A 13109-nucleotide genomic window follows, 5' to 3' on the forward strand; every position below is an offset into this window, starting at 1 on the left:
CACCATAAACAAAGCTGGCTTCCAGCCTTTTTCCCAGCTCTCTTTACATGTGAAAGACTCACCTACCTGAGATAAGTTCCAGAAAGGCCCTTTGTCTTTGCTTCCCACCTCCCCCTGGGATGGGGGTGGGGAGGGTCTCAGTGCTTAATAAATTAACAGTTTAGGTAGGGTTCTGGTGCGCTCTCACTCACTCTCTCCCCCTACCCCAAACTCCCTCTCTCTCCCTTCTCCTCTTACTACTCTTCTCTCTCTCCTTTTCTCTTTCCATACCTCCCTCCCTCCTTCCCTCCTTCCTGTTCTAGACCCGATTTCCCCAGGGTGGGATTGAGGCATGTGGGGCCTTACAGGTAATACTTTCATAATTAAGAAAACTGCATTCCTGATCTAACCTGACTTCTTATCCCAAGGATCTTTCTATCACAGTGCCTTATGCAGTTTCCTTATCTAGTTCCATGCATCCCTTTGAAACAAGGTGCAAAGCACTAGTCTCCTAAATTGCTAAAACCACACACTGAGAGGTTGCTTTTTTTCAGACTGCATTTCTGCAACGCCAACAGTGTTCTGACACAGTCAGAATGCAGAAGATTGTCATCAAGACTAGACTAACCCAATTAGACAACTTGGAAGTGATCACTTGCTCATATACACTTCAGTCTTAAGGGTAGCAAACCCCACTTATCTGTGAATAATGACTCAAAAAAGTTTCTTCTGGACTTCTGGAACCAGATATCCTCTCCACAGGTCATGCCTTTTAGTACTACCTTAGGCCATACATTATCTGAGAAACTGTGAGGTTGCCCTCACATCTCCCAAGTCAGATAGCATGAAATCACAAGCTTTTCTTCCCCATAAAACTATAATCCATATTCTTTTTTTTTTTTTTTTTTTGGTTTTGGGTCACACCCGGCAGCACTTAGGAGTACTCCTGGCTCTTTGCTCACAAATTGCCCCTGGCAGGCAGGGGGGACCATATGGGATGCTGGGATTCGAACTATCATCCTTCTGGATGTAAGGCAAACGCCCTACCTCCATGCTATCTTCCCGGCCTCTATAATCCATATTCTTGATCAAAAACAATTATCAAAACCACAAATTTTAATTCCCTCTACACCACAAGAGAAACAATTTAGAAAGATTTCTGTTCCTATATATCCTTGTTTTGCATTAGTAATTTTATGCATGGGAACTATAATTTTCTTCATTTTAAAATTCAACTGAAAAGTTCAAATGTGAAAACTATCATCAGTTCCTAGTAAATGCTTGGATATCATACTCATATATACATGTCTTACATACAAAAATATAAGGATAACTGATTGCTATTTTATTCAAAATAAAAATAGGGTCCCTAATAATCTCCAATCAAACTTTAGTTAAAAAAATTTAACTTCTTAAAAAAAAAAAAAACTCAATATGCAAACTTAAGTAACATGAGGGGGCTGGAGAGATAGCATTGAGGTAGGGCATTTTTGCCTTGAATGCAGAAGGTCAGTGGTTCAAATCCCGGCATCCCATATGGTCCCCTGAGCCTACCAGGAGCGATTTCTGAGCGTACAGCCAGGAGTAGCCACTGAGTGCTGCCAGGTGTGATCCAAAAACAAACAAACAAACAAAAACAAATAAAATTAGTAACATGAAAGTAAATACTACCGTAAGATTCATCAAAGATTTTCTTTCAAAAGAAAGCTCTCCAGAGGCTGGAGTGGTGGCGCAAGAGGTAAGGAGTCTGCCTTGCCCATGCTAGCTTAGGACAGACAGTGGTTCGATCCCCCGGTCCCATATGGTCCCACCAGCCAAAAGCGATTTCTGAGCACACAGCCAGGAGTAAATAAACCCTGAGCGTCACTGGGTGTGGCCCAAAAATCAAAAAAAAAAAAAAAACAAAAAAAAAACAACTCTCCTATACAATTAAAATACTGATTCAGAACATTCAATGTATATTCAACTTTTCAGTCACACACTGCAGTGACATCTGAATTGTTCAATCATAAAACCTTCACCGTCTGGTTACATAAATAACCTGCATTCAATCACCATGAAAAATCAGAATAACATACTGAAAAGAACAATAGTAGAAAGGAAAAAAAAACCTGTTAGGTTACTACTCAAAGAAACCACCCTAAGCTTTAGCTTCTTTCCAGTCTCTTTAGGACTTAAAAACAGCTTTAATGTCGTTATAAATACATACCCAAACTTCATTCTCATCCTATCATTTTCTGGGTTACAGTAAAATCTTTCCAAATGTTCCTGGGAATCATTGGATATACTCTGCCACTTCTGAGAAGCTGTTCTCCTGATCTGCCAATGATACGGCAAGACAGTGTGGTGCCTCAAACAATCTCTGCCATAAATACAAGTGCCTTGCAGAAAGTTCATGCAAATTTCAACTCCATTCTCTTGGTGAGTGTGGTACTGTAGCTGGTTCACCAGTTCAAACACGAGGTCAAGGGAAGCTTCTTCACTTTTGTTCTGAAAGAGCTCAGTACTCAATTTATCACTGGTCTCCAAAATGTATTGGATTGTAAAACTATTATCTTGGAAAACCCCTGGGACGTAATCCATGGCTTTGTCTATACAGTCAGGACTAGTCGGAACATCACCTGAAACTGGGTGCAAAAGGTCAGTCTGGAAGTGCCCGGTGGTAGAATCGGCCACTGTTCCATTGATGGCCTCCGGTGGAAAGCTGTGATCCTGAACTGGAACCACTTGCTCTGCAGTATCAGTGGAAGGATGGGCTTCTGGAATTTGGCCCCTAATGTCTGCATTGTCGGGAAGCAGGACAGACATACTGTTTTCTGCCGGAGAACATGACGAATTGATTTCCAGGGGCTTTTTCACAATAGGTTCGTGTAAGCTACTATCATCTGCACCCTGATTTCTAGACCTAAAAACCCCATCAAGTGAGCCAGATTCTAACAATGTGTTCAATATGGGCCTCAAAGACCTCAGGGTTCCAGTGCCCAATCTCTTCTGATCTTTTTTCTTAAAACAGGTCTTTAAGGGAGTGATCTTCTCAGGGAGTCTCATTTGGCATGAGAAGTCATCAGGAGAAGGAGGTTGCACGATGCAGTCTGGCTCAGGTTCGGTGGTTTCCATTTCCATGGTGTGAATTAGCTCCAATTGCTCTTCAGTTTAAAAATCCTACCAGGGAAAGGAGAGATGATCATTTACAAGAGACAACAAGAACCCATTCATTCACCAAAATGTTTTTTTGGATTAGTCTATGATTAAGTCCCCGAAGTCATTCCTCTTACACCACATTTCATCTTCCCACATCAATTTTAAATTTTCTTGAGAAACTAAGCTTCAAAGCAGTCGCGGCTATCCACAAGACACAAGTGATAGCAAACACAGGCCCTATCTTCTAACAGTTTCTTCTCGATTACCTTCACACACCACAGTTGGTCATTTAGCTGTGGTACAAAACTTTACTGTAAATCTAGGGTTGGGCGCAGGGTGGGGTAAAAATAAGCATCTAACTGAAGATAGCAGGGGAAAACCACATCTCCACCACTGCTCTCTTCACAGCTGTTTGTGTATCCTTTAACTCATGAGATGACAAAACTGTTTCTTGGGGCTGGAGAGATAGCATGGAGGTAAGGCGTTTGCCTTTCATGCAGAAGGTCGGTGGTTTGAATCCTAGCATCCCATATGGTCCCCCGAGCCTGACAGGAATGATTTCTGAACATAGAGCCAGGAGGAACCCCTGAGCGCTGCCGGGTGTGACCCAAACACACACACACACACACACACACACAATCAGAAGGACTAAAAAGCCCATGGGAGGAAGGCTGAGCTTCAAAGTGAGTGAACCTGAGGTCATGGACTAGGGGCTTTCAACTGAGCTGTTTTATGGGAAAGAAAGCCAGGAGTCGAGAGCCGCCTTTCTATATTCAGGACAGTCCAAGATAGTCATTCCCCAAGGATGTGAAGGGTCTACTTGTGCAATCCGCAACGCATACCACTACTGCAGGAGAAACACAAGGACCTGTTTAGCAACACAAGTTACATCAGCAACCACCACCAACACCACTGCACGCCCTCTTGAAGAGCCCAAAACAGTTTCAGGGAGCAGAAGGAGCCCCTCGGGTCTTCAGAAACATCACCCATCTGCACTTCTTAGAGGATGCATAAAAACGTGAGGGAGAAAAGGCACGCGAGAAACAACATCCTCTTTAAGGGAGGAGGCAGACTCCGGAGGGAAAAAAGGGCGTGTGACCCCGAAAGGAACCAAGAGCAAAAAAAAAAATGGTTCACTTTTTCCTTGGGGAGGGAGGGGGGAGCAAACGTAAAACTGAGTCAGCGCCGGTGCAGCAGAGGCAGCCGACGACTTCCTCGCTCAAACCTCGGGGGGTGTGGATGCCCCCCCTGTGGGACCGTCCAAGCCCGTAAGACATCTTGGGGGGCCAGCCAGGGCTCGCGACTTCCTCCCCGCGCCCCAAGAACGGTGCCTAGGTCCGGGGCCCTCGCCCGCCGCCTGCCCCCGGCGGGGAAGAGAGGCGAAAGCGGCGAGCGGCCCCGCGCCGGCCGTTACGGGTCACCGCGGCTCGCCCGGGCCCGCACACGGAGGGAGGCGGGATCGTGCGGGAAGGCGCGGCGCTCCGAACCACCGCGCACCTTCCTCTCCCGCAGCCCCCGAGCGACGTGCGTGCACACACGCACCCCAACTTTCCCCGCAGCCGCCCGCGAGGCGCCGGGTCCCGCCTTCCATTCAGTCCGCGCCGGGTCCGGCCTCTCGCGGCGCGCTCGGCGTGCGTGATGTGAGGACGCGGAGAGCCGGTAAAGTTGTGGCGGGGCCTTCGGGGGCCGGCGGGGACCCCCGCGCGCCGCGCGCCCCGCACCCCGACACGGGGCACCTGCCGGGCCCGGACGCCGCCGCCGCCGCCGCCGCCGCCTTGCGCCCGGCTTCTTCGGGCGCGGCGAGTGGGCCCGGGCCGGCCCGCCGCGGTCGCCGCCGAGCCCCTACCTCAGCGCAGCCGAGGGAGGACGAACGGTCACGCCGTGTTCGCGGGCAGCCCGGCCCAGCGTCCGAGCAGGCAGCCCGGAGTCTACGGGGCGTGGGTGGTCGGTGCTCCCGCGAGCCGCGCACGGGCCATTCGGCGGCCGCCCGCGCACACAAGAGCCGCCGCTGCCGCCGCTGCCGCCGCCGCTCGCCGCCGCCGCCGCCGCCGCCGCGCTCGATGCGGCGGGTAAGCCTGTCACCGCGAGCTCTGCCGCCGGCTGCTTCCGGTCGCTTCCCTCAGCGGCTCGGGGGGCGGGGCCTCGTTCGAGGCGTGTTTTCACGGGGGCGTGGTCTCCAGGGTCGACCGCTCATTGGGCGTCTAAAACGAGGCCTCGCCCCGTGGTCCCGCGCCTGCGCACTCGCAAGCCGGAATGGCCGAGTGTGTGCGTGCGCGCGCGAGGAGGCGTGTCCTTCCGCGGGCTTGTCCCGAGGGGCGCCGGGGCCGTTCGCGGAGGGTTTGGTTAGGCAAGGCTTGCGGGTGGGGTATGCCGGGTGCGGCCGCGGGGGCACTGGAGCGCTACGCCCCGGACTGGGTTCCGCCGGGACGCACGGGGTGGCTCGGTCACTGTGTTCCGAGGGGAGGAAGCCGAGCCCGGGGCGCCCGCGGGACGGAACGAGCCGTTTCGGGGCCGTTGCTTTGTTCGCTCTGAGGCGCCTCAGCCGCCGCTCGCCCTCCCTCCCTTCCCGCCCAGAGGCTGCCGGCTGGCTGGCTGGTTCAGCGCGCGGGTGCCGCCTCCCTGCGGCCGGGCGGGGACGCCCGGCGGGGTGCGCGCGGGATGCCACGTCCCCGAGCCGCCTGCGCCCCCGGGAGCGGACCCCCTGACCCCAAACACGTGGTTCGGCGCTTCGGGACCTGGACAGCAGCTCGCCCGCCGGCCTGGGGCTCGTCCCTTCCTACTGCTGCCGCCTCTCCGGCGCCCCCCGGTTGCCTCGCAAATGCTTTGGACGGTGAAGAACTTTGCAATTCCACCGCCAGCGCGCAGGGCCCCCGGCTGGAATGCAAACGCTCAGCGCCGGCCTCGGGCCCTGGCCCAGCCCGACTAGCCCACGCTGACGGCACCCTGACCTGGTCAGCTCAGGATGGCGGTTAAAAACAAAAACAAACCAACTGGGTCTCCCTAAAGGCTTCCAAACTGCCTGGACTGGGGCTCCTGGGGCTGCAGGCTTGGGGGCTGGTCCCGAATCATCATCAATCACCACAAAATACCCCCAACATTACGGTGTCGCAGGGTTCCCCCCCCCCCAATGAGACAGCTGGGAGTAGCCGCCTGGGTGTGATCGCCCCGCAAACCAGGAAAAATTCCCAGCTAGTCTCTGGATGACCCAAGCAGCCGATACCAGGTTGGGCAGCTCCTCCCTGCGGTCTTCTTAGCGATTGCTCAGAGGCTTGTCTATCCTTCGACCTAGGTGGGGAGGAGGGACCGAATCCCAGGGCTAACTGACCTGAGAGGAAAACTTTCCAGATCAATAAACAGCAGCTGAGGCTCCGGGTGGGCGCAGATTCGCCTCCTAACCCAGGTCTGCTCCTCCCATTGACTGTTTTTAGCTGGGAGGGTTAGGCCACACCTTGGTCCTCAGGGCTTACTCTTGCTATGCTCTGGGGACCACTACCTTGCTGGGGATGGAACCCGGGTCAGTCTGTGCAAGGCCAATGCATTAACTCTTTCGACCCTCCCATAAGTGCTTTTTAATTTTTTTTTTAGCTTTAAAACAAAAGTACATACATTTTTATTTACTAATATTTTCTTTCTATTTTATAATATATTTAAGCACCATGATTACAAACATGATTATAGGTGGGTATCAGTCATAAGAAGACTTCACATAAGTGCTTTAAAAAAAAAAGTTGTCGGGCCCGGAGAGATAGCACAACGGCGTTTGCCTTGCAAGCAGCCGATCCAGGACCTAAGGTGGTTGATTCGAATCCCGGTGTCCCATATGGTCCCCTGTGCCTGCCAGGAGCTATTTCTGAGCAGACAGCCAGGAGTAACTCCTGAGCACTGCCGGGTGTGGCCCAAAAACCAAAAATAAAAAAAAAAGTTGTCTTAATTCACTGAATCACTGAAATACAAAGATATTCATGATTGAGGGGCTGGAGAGATAGTACAGCAATAGGGCATTTGCCTTGCACACAGAAGGACGGTGGTTCGAATCCCAGCATCCCATATGATCCCCCATGCCTGCCAGGAGTGATTTCTTAGCGTAGAGCCAGGAGTAACCCCTGAGCGCTGCCAGGTGTGACCCAAAAACAAAAAACAAAGTTATTCATGGTTGAGTTTCATTCCTACAATGTTCAAGCACACATTCCTTCACCAGTGTCCTCTTCCCACTACCAGTTTCCTTCCCTCCCTTACTCCCTTCCTTCCCACAGCCTGCCTCTATGGCACTTCTATTATTTTATTTTTTCCTTTTAAGTGCTGCAGTTTGCAGTAGTTTTACTGAAGGAATATTATACATACCACTTTCCCTCCTTTCAGCATCCAGTTCTTTTTTGTTTTTTTGTTTTGTTTTGTTTTGGTTTGGTTTTGGATTTTGGGTCTATAGCACCCAATTCTTGTCCAGAAGGATCACTTTGCACTATCATTGTCGCACTGCTCCTTTCTCTAATTTAGGATCTCTTCCTCCAGTGTGGCAAGTTTTCTACTAAAGATCAGTCTTCTTGGCCTCCATTTCTTTTGTCTTTGGGCATTAGTTATGTTTCTTTATATCCTGCAAATCAATCTATGTCTGATTTCTTGATATCTAACTCATCATGACCATCTATTAGGAGTGCAGATGCCTTTTCTGTATTGTGTTTGGGGTCAATAGAGACTATTTCCAAGAGCAGAATTGCTAGGTTGTATGGCAACTCAATTCCTTTTTTTTTTTTTTTTTTTTTTTGAGGAATGTCCACATTGTTTTCCAGAAAGAATGGACCAGTTGACAATCCCATCAGCAGTGGATGAGGGTCCCTTTTCCCCCACATCCATGCCATCACTGGTTGATTTTACTTTGCGATGAGTGTGAGATGTTATTTCACTGTGTTCTTGATTTGTAGTTCCCGAAGATTAGTGATATAGAGCACTTTGTGTGTGTGTGTGTGTGTGTGTGTGTGTGTGTGTGTGTGTGTGTGTGTGTGGTTTTGGGTCACACCTGGCAGTGCTCAGGGGTTATTTCTGGCTCCAGGCTCAGAAATTGCTCCTGGCAGGCACGGGGGACCACATGGGACACCGGGATTCGAACTGATGACCTCCTGCATGAAAGGCAAACGCCTTACCTCCATTCTATCTCTCCGGCCCCTAGAGCACTTTTTTCATGTACCTTTGACCATTAGGATTTTTTCTTTGAGGAAGTTTCTATTCATCACTTCTCCCTGTTTTTGTTTGTTTGTTTGTTTGTTTTGGATGAGGTTGGATGTTTCTTTTTTGTAAAGTTCTACCAGTGCCTTATATATCTTGGAAAGTAACCCTTATCAGATGAATGGGGACCAGTATGTGCTTTTCCTGTCTCCCCTGGTCTTTCCAATCTTTTAGTATTTTTAATTCTCTTCTCATGACAACTTTTTGTCCATTCTTAATTCTTGTAGTACTATTTTAATTTACTTCTGTGCTGCAAACCAATCCCCAAATCATGCCGTGAGCAACTGTTGCTCCTGATCAAAGACTGGTTCAGCAGAAGCACTGCCACATCTCTCTGCTGTCTGAGCTCCCACAGTTGTTCCAGGCCTGGGCCTGACTCACCAAGGCCTTAAGTCTTGGGAGTCTGTCCTGGCCCTTGGTAGCACTCCCTAGTTTCATCTCCATGGCTACCTTGGGTTTCCCTGTGGCCTGGTCATCTCAGTCCTGGCCTGGAACAGAGGAAAAACCTCTCCCTGCCCTTCCTGCATCATGTGTTACAAGTCATAGGACAAGCATGGAATCTGCAGAAGGGTGATGCACCAGATGGGGAATAAGTGGAGGTGTGGTTCCATTGGGCCTTTGACTGTAAAAGTAGATCTCTTTAATCCAACCATGAATTAATAAGTATTACTTTCACGGTGTGACTCTTTGGAAACCAGCTTCCTCAGACCCTGGATTAGCTTTGCCCACTCTCATCCCTGGAGACTCAGTTCCCCACCTCTTCCCAGCTGCTTTCAGAGTACCAGTTGCCTAAAGGGGTAAAATAGTACTAGATTCCAGACTTCTGGGAGCAAGATTCCTCAGGCTGCTAAGGTTTTACTGCCTCACAGATGGCCACTGCAGAGTCCACTCAAAATCCACCCCTGGAGGCCGAAATAGTGGCATGAGCCATAGGCATCTTCTTTGCACGCTCTAGCCTAGGACGGACTGTGGTTCGATCCCCCAGTGTCCCATATGGCCCCCTAAGCCAGGAGCGATTTCTGAGCGCATAGCCAGGAGTAACCCCTGAGCATCACCGGATGTGGCCAAAAAACCAAAAAAATAAAAAAATTTAAAAAAGAATTGTTGAGTTTTGGGCTGGAGAGATAGCATGGAGGTAGGGCATTTGCCTTGCATGCAGAGGGATGGTGGTTCAAATCCCAGCATCCCATATGGTCCCCGAGCCTGCCAGGAACGATTTCTGAGCGTAGAGTCAGGAGTGACCCCTGAGCACTGCCGGATATGACCCAAAACAAACAAACAAAAATTCACCCCTAAAAAATAATGGAAAGCTATCCCCACAGATATCCCATGAAGCAGGCATTTAGAGGGTACAGTAATGAGACCCAAGATGGGATTCAGAGAGGTTGCATGGTCTAAGCCTGAGGCAGCCAGAGCACATGAAGGCTCAGATTCACTCTGGCGATGTGGAAACTAAGGTCTGAGAAGACTGGCTGGCACTAGCACTGACCCAGAGAATGCTGGACCCCACCTCCAAAGAGAAGCCCCAGCTAAGAACATTAAGGTGAATCCCCCCAAAACTCCAAGCCCTTCCTTGGCAATATCCTAGCAACAGGCTTTTATCTTCATGGAGAGCCTTGCCTCATGTGGGGGCAGTTGGGAAGAAAACGTAAAAAAATTAATTCTGCTAAGGCAAGTGGAGTGCATTCCATTCAAGGGGTCACCTGCACCCATATTCTCTCTTGAACACATTACTCTCTCCTTATAATCTTTGAGTGAAACTGTCTTTACTGCACTATTCATGTTCTTTTGAAATGCTTTTTCTGTGAGGGAAGCTGACAGACTTGGCAGTGCTGGGTAAGGTTTGGGACTGAATTACTCTTCCTCTTCCGAGCCATTTCTCGCACCAGCCTGGACTCCACAGTGCCTCTAAGACTAGGGGACAGAGGTCATCCCCCACACCAGACATAGCTAGTGGAACCAGGTACAATTTGACGACTGTCTCGTAGGGCTAGTGAGACATGAGTGAATCTGTATCAGGGTGCCAGGGCTCCTGTATCAGGGTGCCAGGTGCCAGGATGACTCCCCAGCCATCACCCTCCCCAGGCACATCCCAGGTCAAGCAGGAGACTATCTTCTCAAGATTGCCACCTCCTCTCCTCATTTCATACCCATGATAGCAAAAATGGACACATATTCTGCTCATGGTCCAACCAGATTTCAGATGTTCCACAGGCCACTGACCCTGCTTTTCCATTCCCCTCTTTTAAGTGCCAGTTTACTGGTTCCCTTTCACTGTCTCACATTAGAAGCAAGGACGCAAATAACTTCAGAAACTGTCAGAGCACGAGGACTCACCATCATCGGGCATTGAGAGGCCCTCTTTCAGAGTCCTGCAGAAACTGGATGAGATTTCAGGGCTGTTTCTATTGAGGGAGATAAGAAGGGCCAGGCTGGGTTCCCACTGCTTGTGGTCTTGTTCTTCCCAATTAGAATATCTTAGGATCCTTTTTCCCCATTTCTTTTTCTTTCTTTTTATTTTGAGGATTGGGTCTCACCATTGTGTCTAAAAACTCACTTACTTAGTTCTCCTCTGGCTACAGACGGGAGGCCTTGGAGTATAACTGGAGACATGGATTGAATTGTCTTCTAACAGTCTGTTCCTCTGTCTTATTCCTACTTTTTGGAATACTAATGCCTGAGGTTGGCGATGGAGCCTCCTGATGCAACCAAAAGCAAATACAAGGGGCTCTGGCAGGCATGACAACCCCCAAATGGGAAATTTTGGAACAGGAAGGGATTTACCGCTGGATGGGTTGGCCTGTCTCAAGGTAGATCCAGATTGGCTCAATTGTTTTTTTTTTGTTCTGTGTAGCTGATCATGTTCTTGATTAATGCAGAAACTGAGTGATCTTCTCAGTAATCTTCCTGTCAGAAAGCTCTGCTCATTAGATAGCAACATGACTTAGTGTGGGGGAGGGGGGGTGCGAGGCAATAGCTAACAAAGTGGTACAGCTACTCCTAGCACATTTCCTAATAATTCTAATATGTATCATACTATGTGATCAAGACACTTGTTTATTAGAGAAAAAAGAAGAGAGCAAACATAATGATATCAGTACCGCAGCCTTCTGAAGCCCTCTTTGAAAGTGCTGCTCTAAAGATGGTCTTGTCTATTCAAAGGAGTTAAAGAACAAAACAGTAACAAAGGAGATACTGCTAAATTTTCATGTTTTGCCCAACACTGTACATATGTAGTTTACATGTTAATAGTGTTTTAAACAAATCATTGCTTAATATTTTAGGTAATTATGTCATGTTTTATTTAGCTTGTTTCCTGTCATTAACATTAATTCAAGTGTGTATTGCATGGCAAAACTGTGATCAAACCCTTATGTGTGCAAAGCACATGGTTGACCACAGAACTTTATGCCCAGACTTCTCTTTTTAAATGTTTTAATTTCGGGGCCAGAGAAATAGCACAGCGGTGTTTGCCTTACAAGCAGCCGATCCAGGACCTAAGGTGGTTGGTTTGAATCCCGGTGTCCCATATGGTCCCCAATGCCTGCCAGGAGCTATTTCTGAGCAGATAGCCAGGAGTAACCCCTGAGCGAGGTGTGGGCCAAAAAAAATTTTTTTTAAATTTTACTTTAAAAAATCATTTATTGGGGCAGGAGAGATAGCATGGAGGGAAGGCGTTTGCCTTGCATGTAGAAGGATGGTTTGAATCCTGGCATCCTATATGGTCCCCTGAGTCTGCCAGGAAGAATTTCTGAGCATAGAGCCAGGAATAACCCCTGTGCGTCACCGGGTGTACCCCCCCCCAAAAAAAATCATTTATTGGAGCTGGAGTGATAGCACAGCAGTAAGATGTTTGCATTGCATGCGGCCAATCTAGGACGAACTGTGGTTCAATCCCCCAGTATCCCATATGGTCCCCCGAGCCAAGAGCGCATAGCCAGGAGTAACCCCTGAGCGTCACAGGGTGTGGCCCAAAAAGCAAAAATAAAAAAAAAATCATTTATTTTCTGAGTATCTGCTACATTCAAGTCACCGGGTTGGATTATTTCATGTATGGGAAGTAGATCCTCTGGTAAAAAGTGCTCAAATGCTGAAACAGACTAGGGAGAGCGGAAAGGGGCTCAGACACTGCCTGGCACACTGCTGACCCCATCTATCCCCAACAGCATGGTCCCCTGAGCAATGCCAGGTACTCTCCAGCAATATTGCATCCCTTCAACTGCTTGCTGAAAACTTCCAGAAGCCCTCAGGCCTTCTGGACAACACCTGACAGACTCCTAGTAATAAGTACAACCCCCCACACACACACAATAATAAGTACAATACAATCAACATGTGCATGTCTGTGCTATAGGACTCTAGGTTATCCAGTTATTTTAAAATATGCTCATAGGGGTCCGGAGAGATAGCACAGCAGCGTTTGCCTTGCAAGCAGCTGATCCAGGACCAAAGGTGGTTGGTTCAAATCCCGGTGTCCCATATGGTCCCCCGTGCCTGCCAGGAACTATTTCTGAGCAGAAAGCCAGGAGTAACCCCTGAGCACCGACGGGTGTGACCCAAAAACAAATATATATATATATATATATATATATATATATATATATATATATATATATATATATATGCTCATAGACTCAAACTATTTTAATATCCTTTCCACATTTTCCTTTTATCACTCATTTCTGTTGTCCTAATCGGCTGGTCTTGCCTTACTGATCAGTTTAGTAGAGTACTTCAGTAAAAGAATATTAACATAAAAACCAGAGCTA

At 48.7% G+C, this 13109-nt stretch overlaps 1 protein-coding gene across 1 annotated transcript in view; it reads right to left on the bottom strand.

Moving 5' to 3' along the window:
- Positions 1-3385, bottom strand: part of TIPARP (TCDD inducible poly(ADP-ribose) polymerase) — a 34683-nt gene extending 31298 nt beyond the window's left edge. The window contains exon 1 of the mRNA XM_049775228.1: positions 2189-3385. Within this exon, the coding sequence (XP_049631185.1) occupies positions 2189-3102 (914 nt within the window). The 5' untranslated portion in view covers positions 3103-3385. The remainder of the gene's footprint in view (positions 1-2188) is intronic.
- Positions 3386-13109: the final 9724 nt, after the last annotated feature.

This window comes from Suncus etruscus, chromosome 6 (assembly GCF_024139225.1).
Source record: "Suncus etruscus isolate mSunEtr1 chromosome 6, mSunEtr1.pri.cur, whole genome shotgun sequence".
Taxonomy (NCBI): Eukaryota; Metazoa; Chordata; class Mammalia; order Eulipotyphla; family Soricidae; genus Suncus; species Suncus etruscus.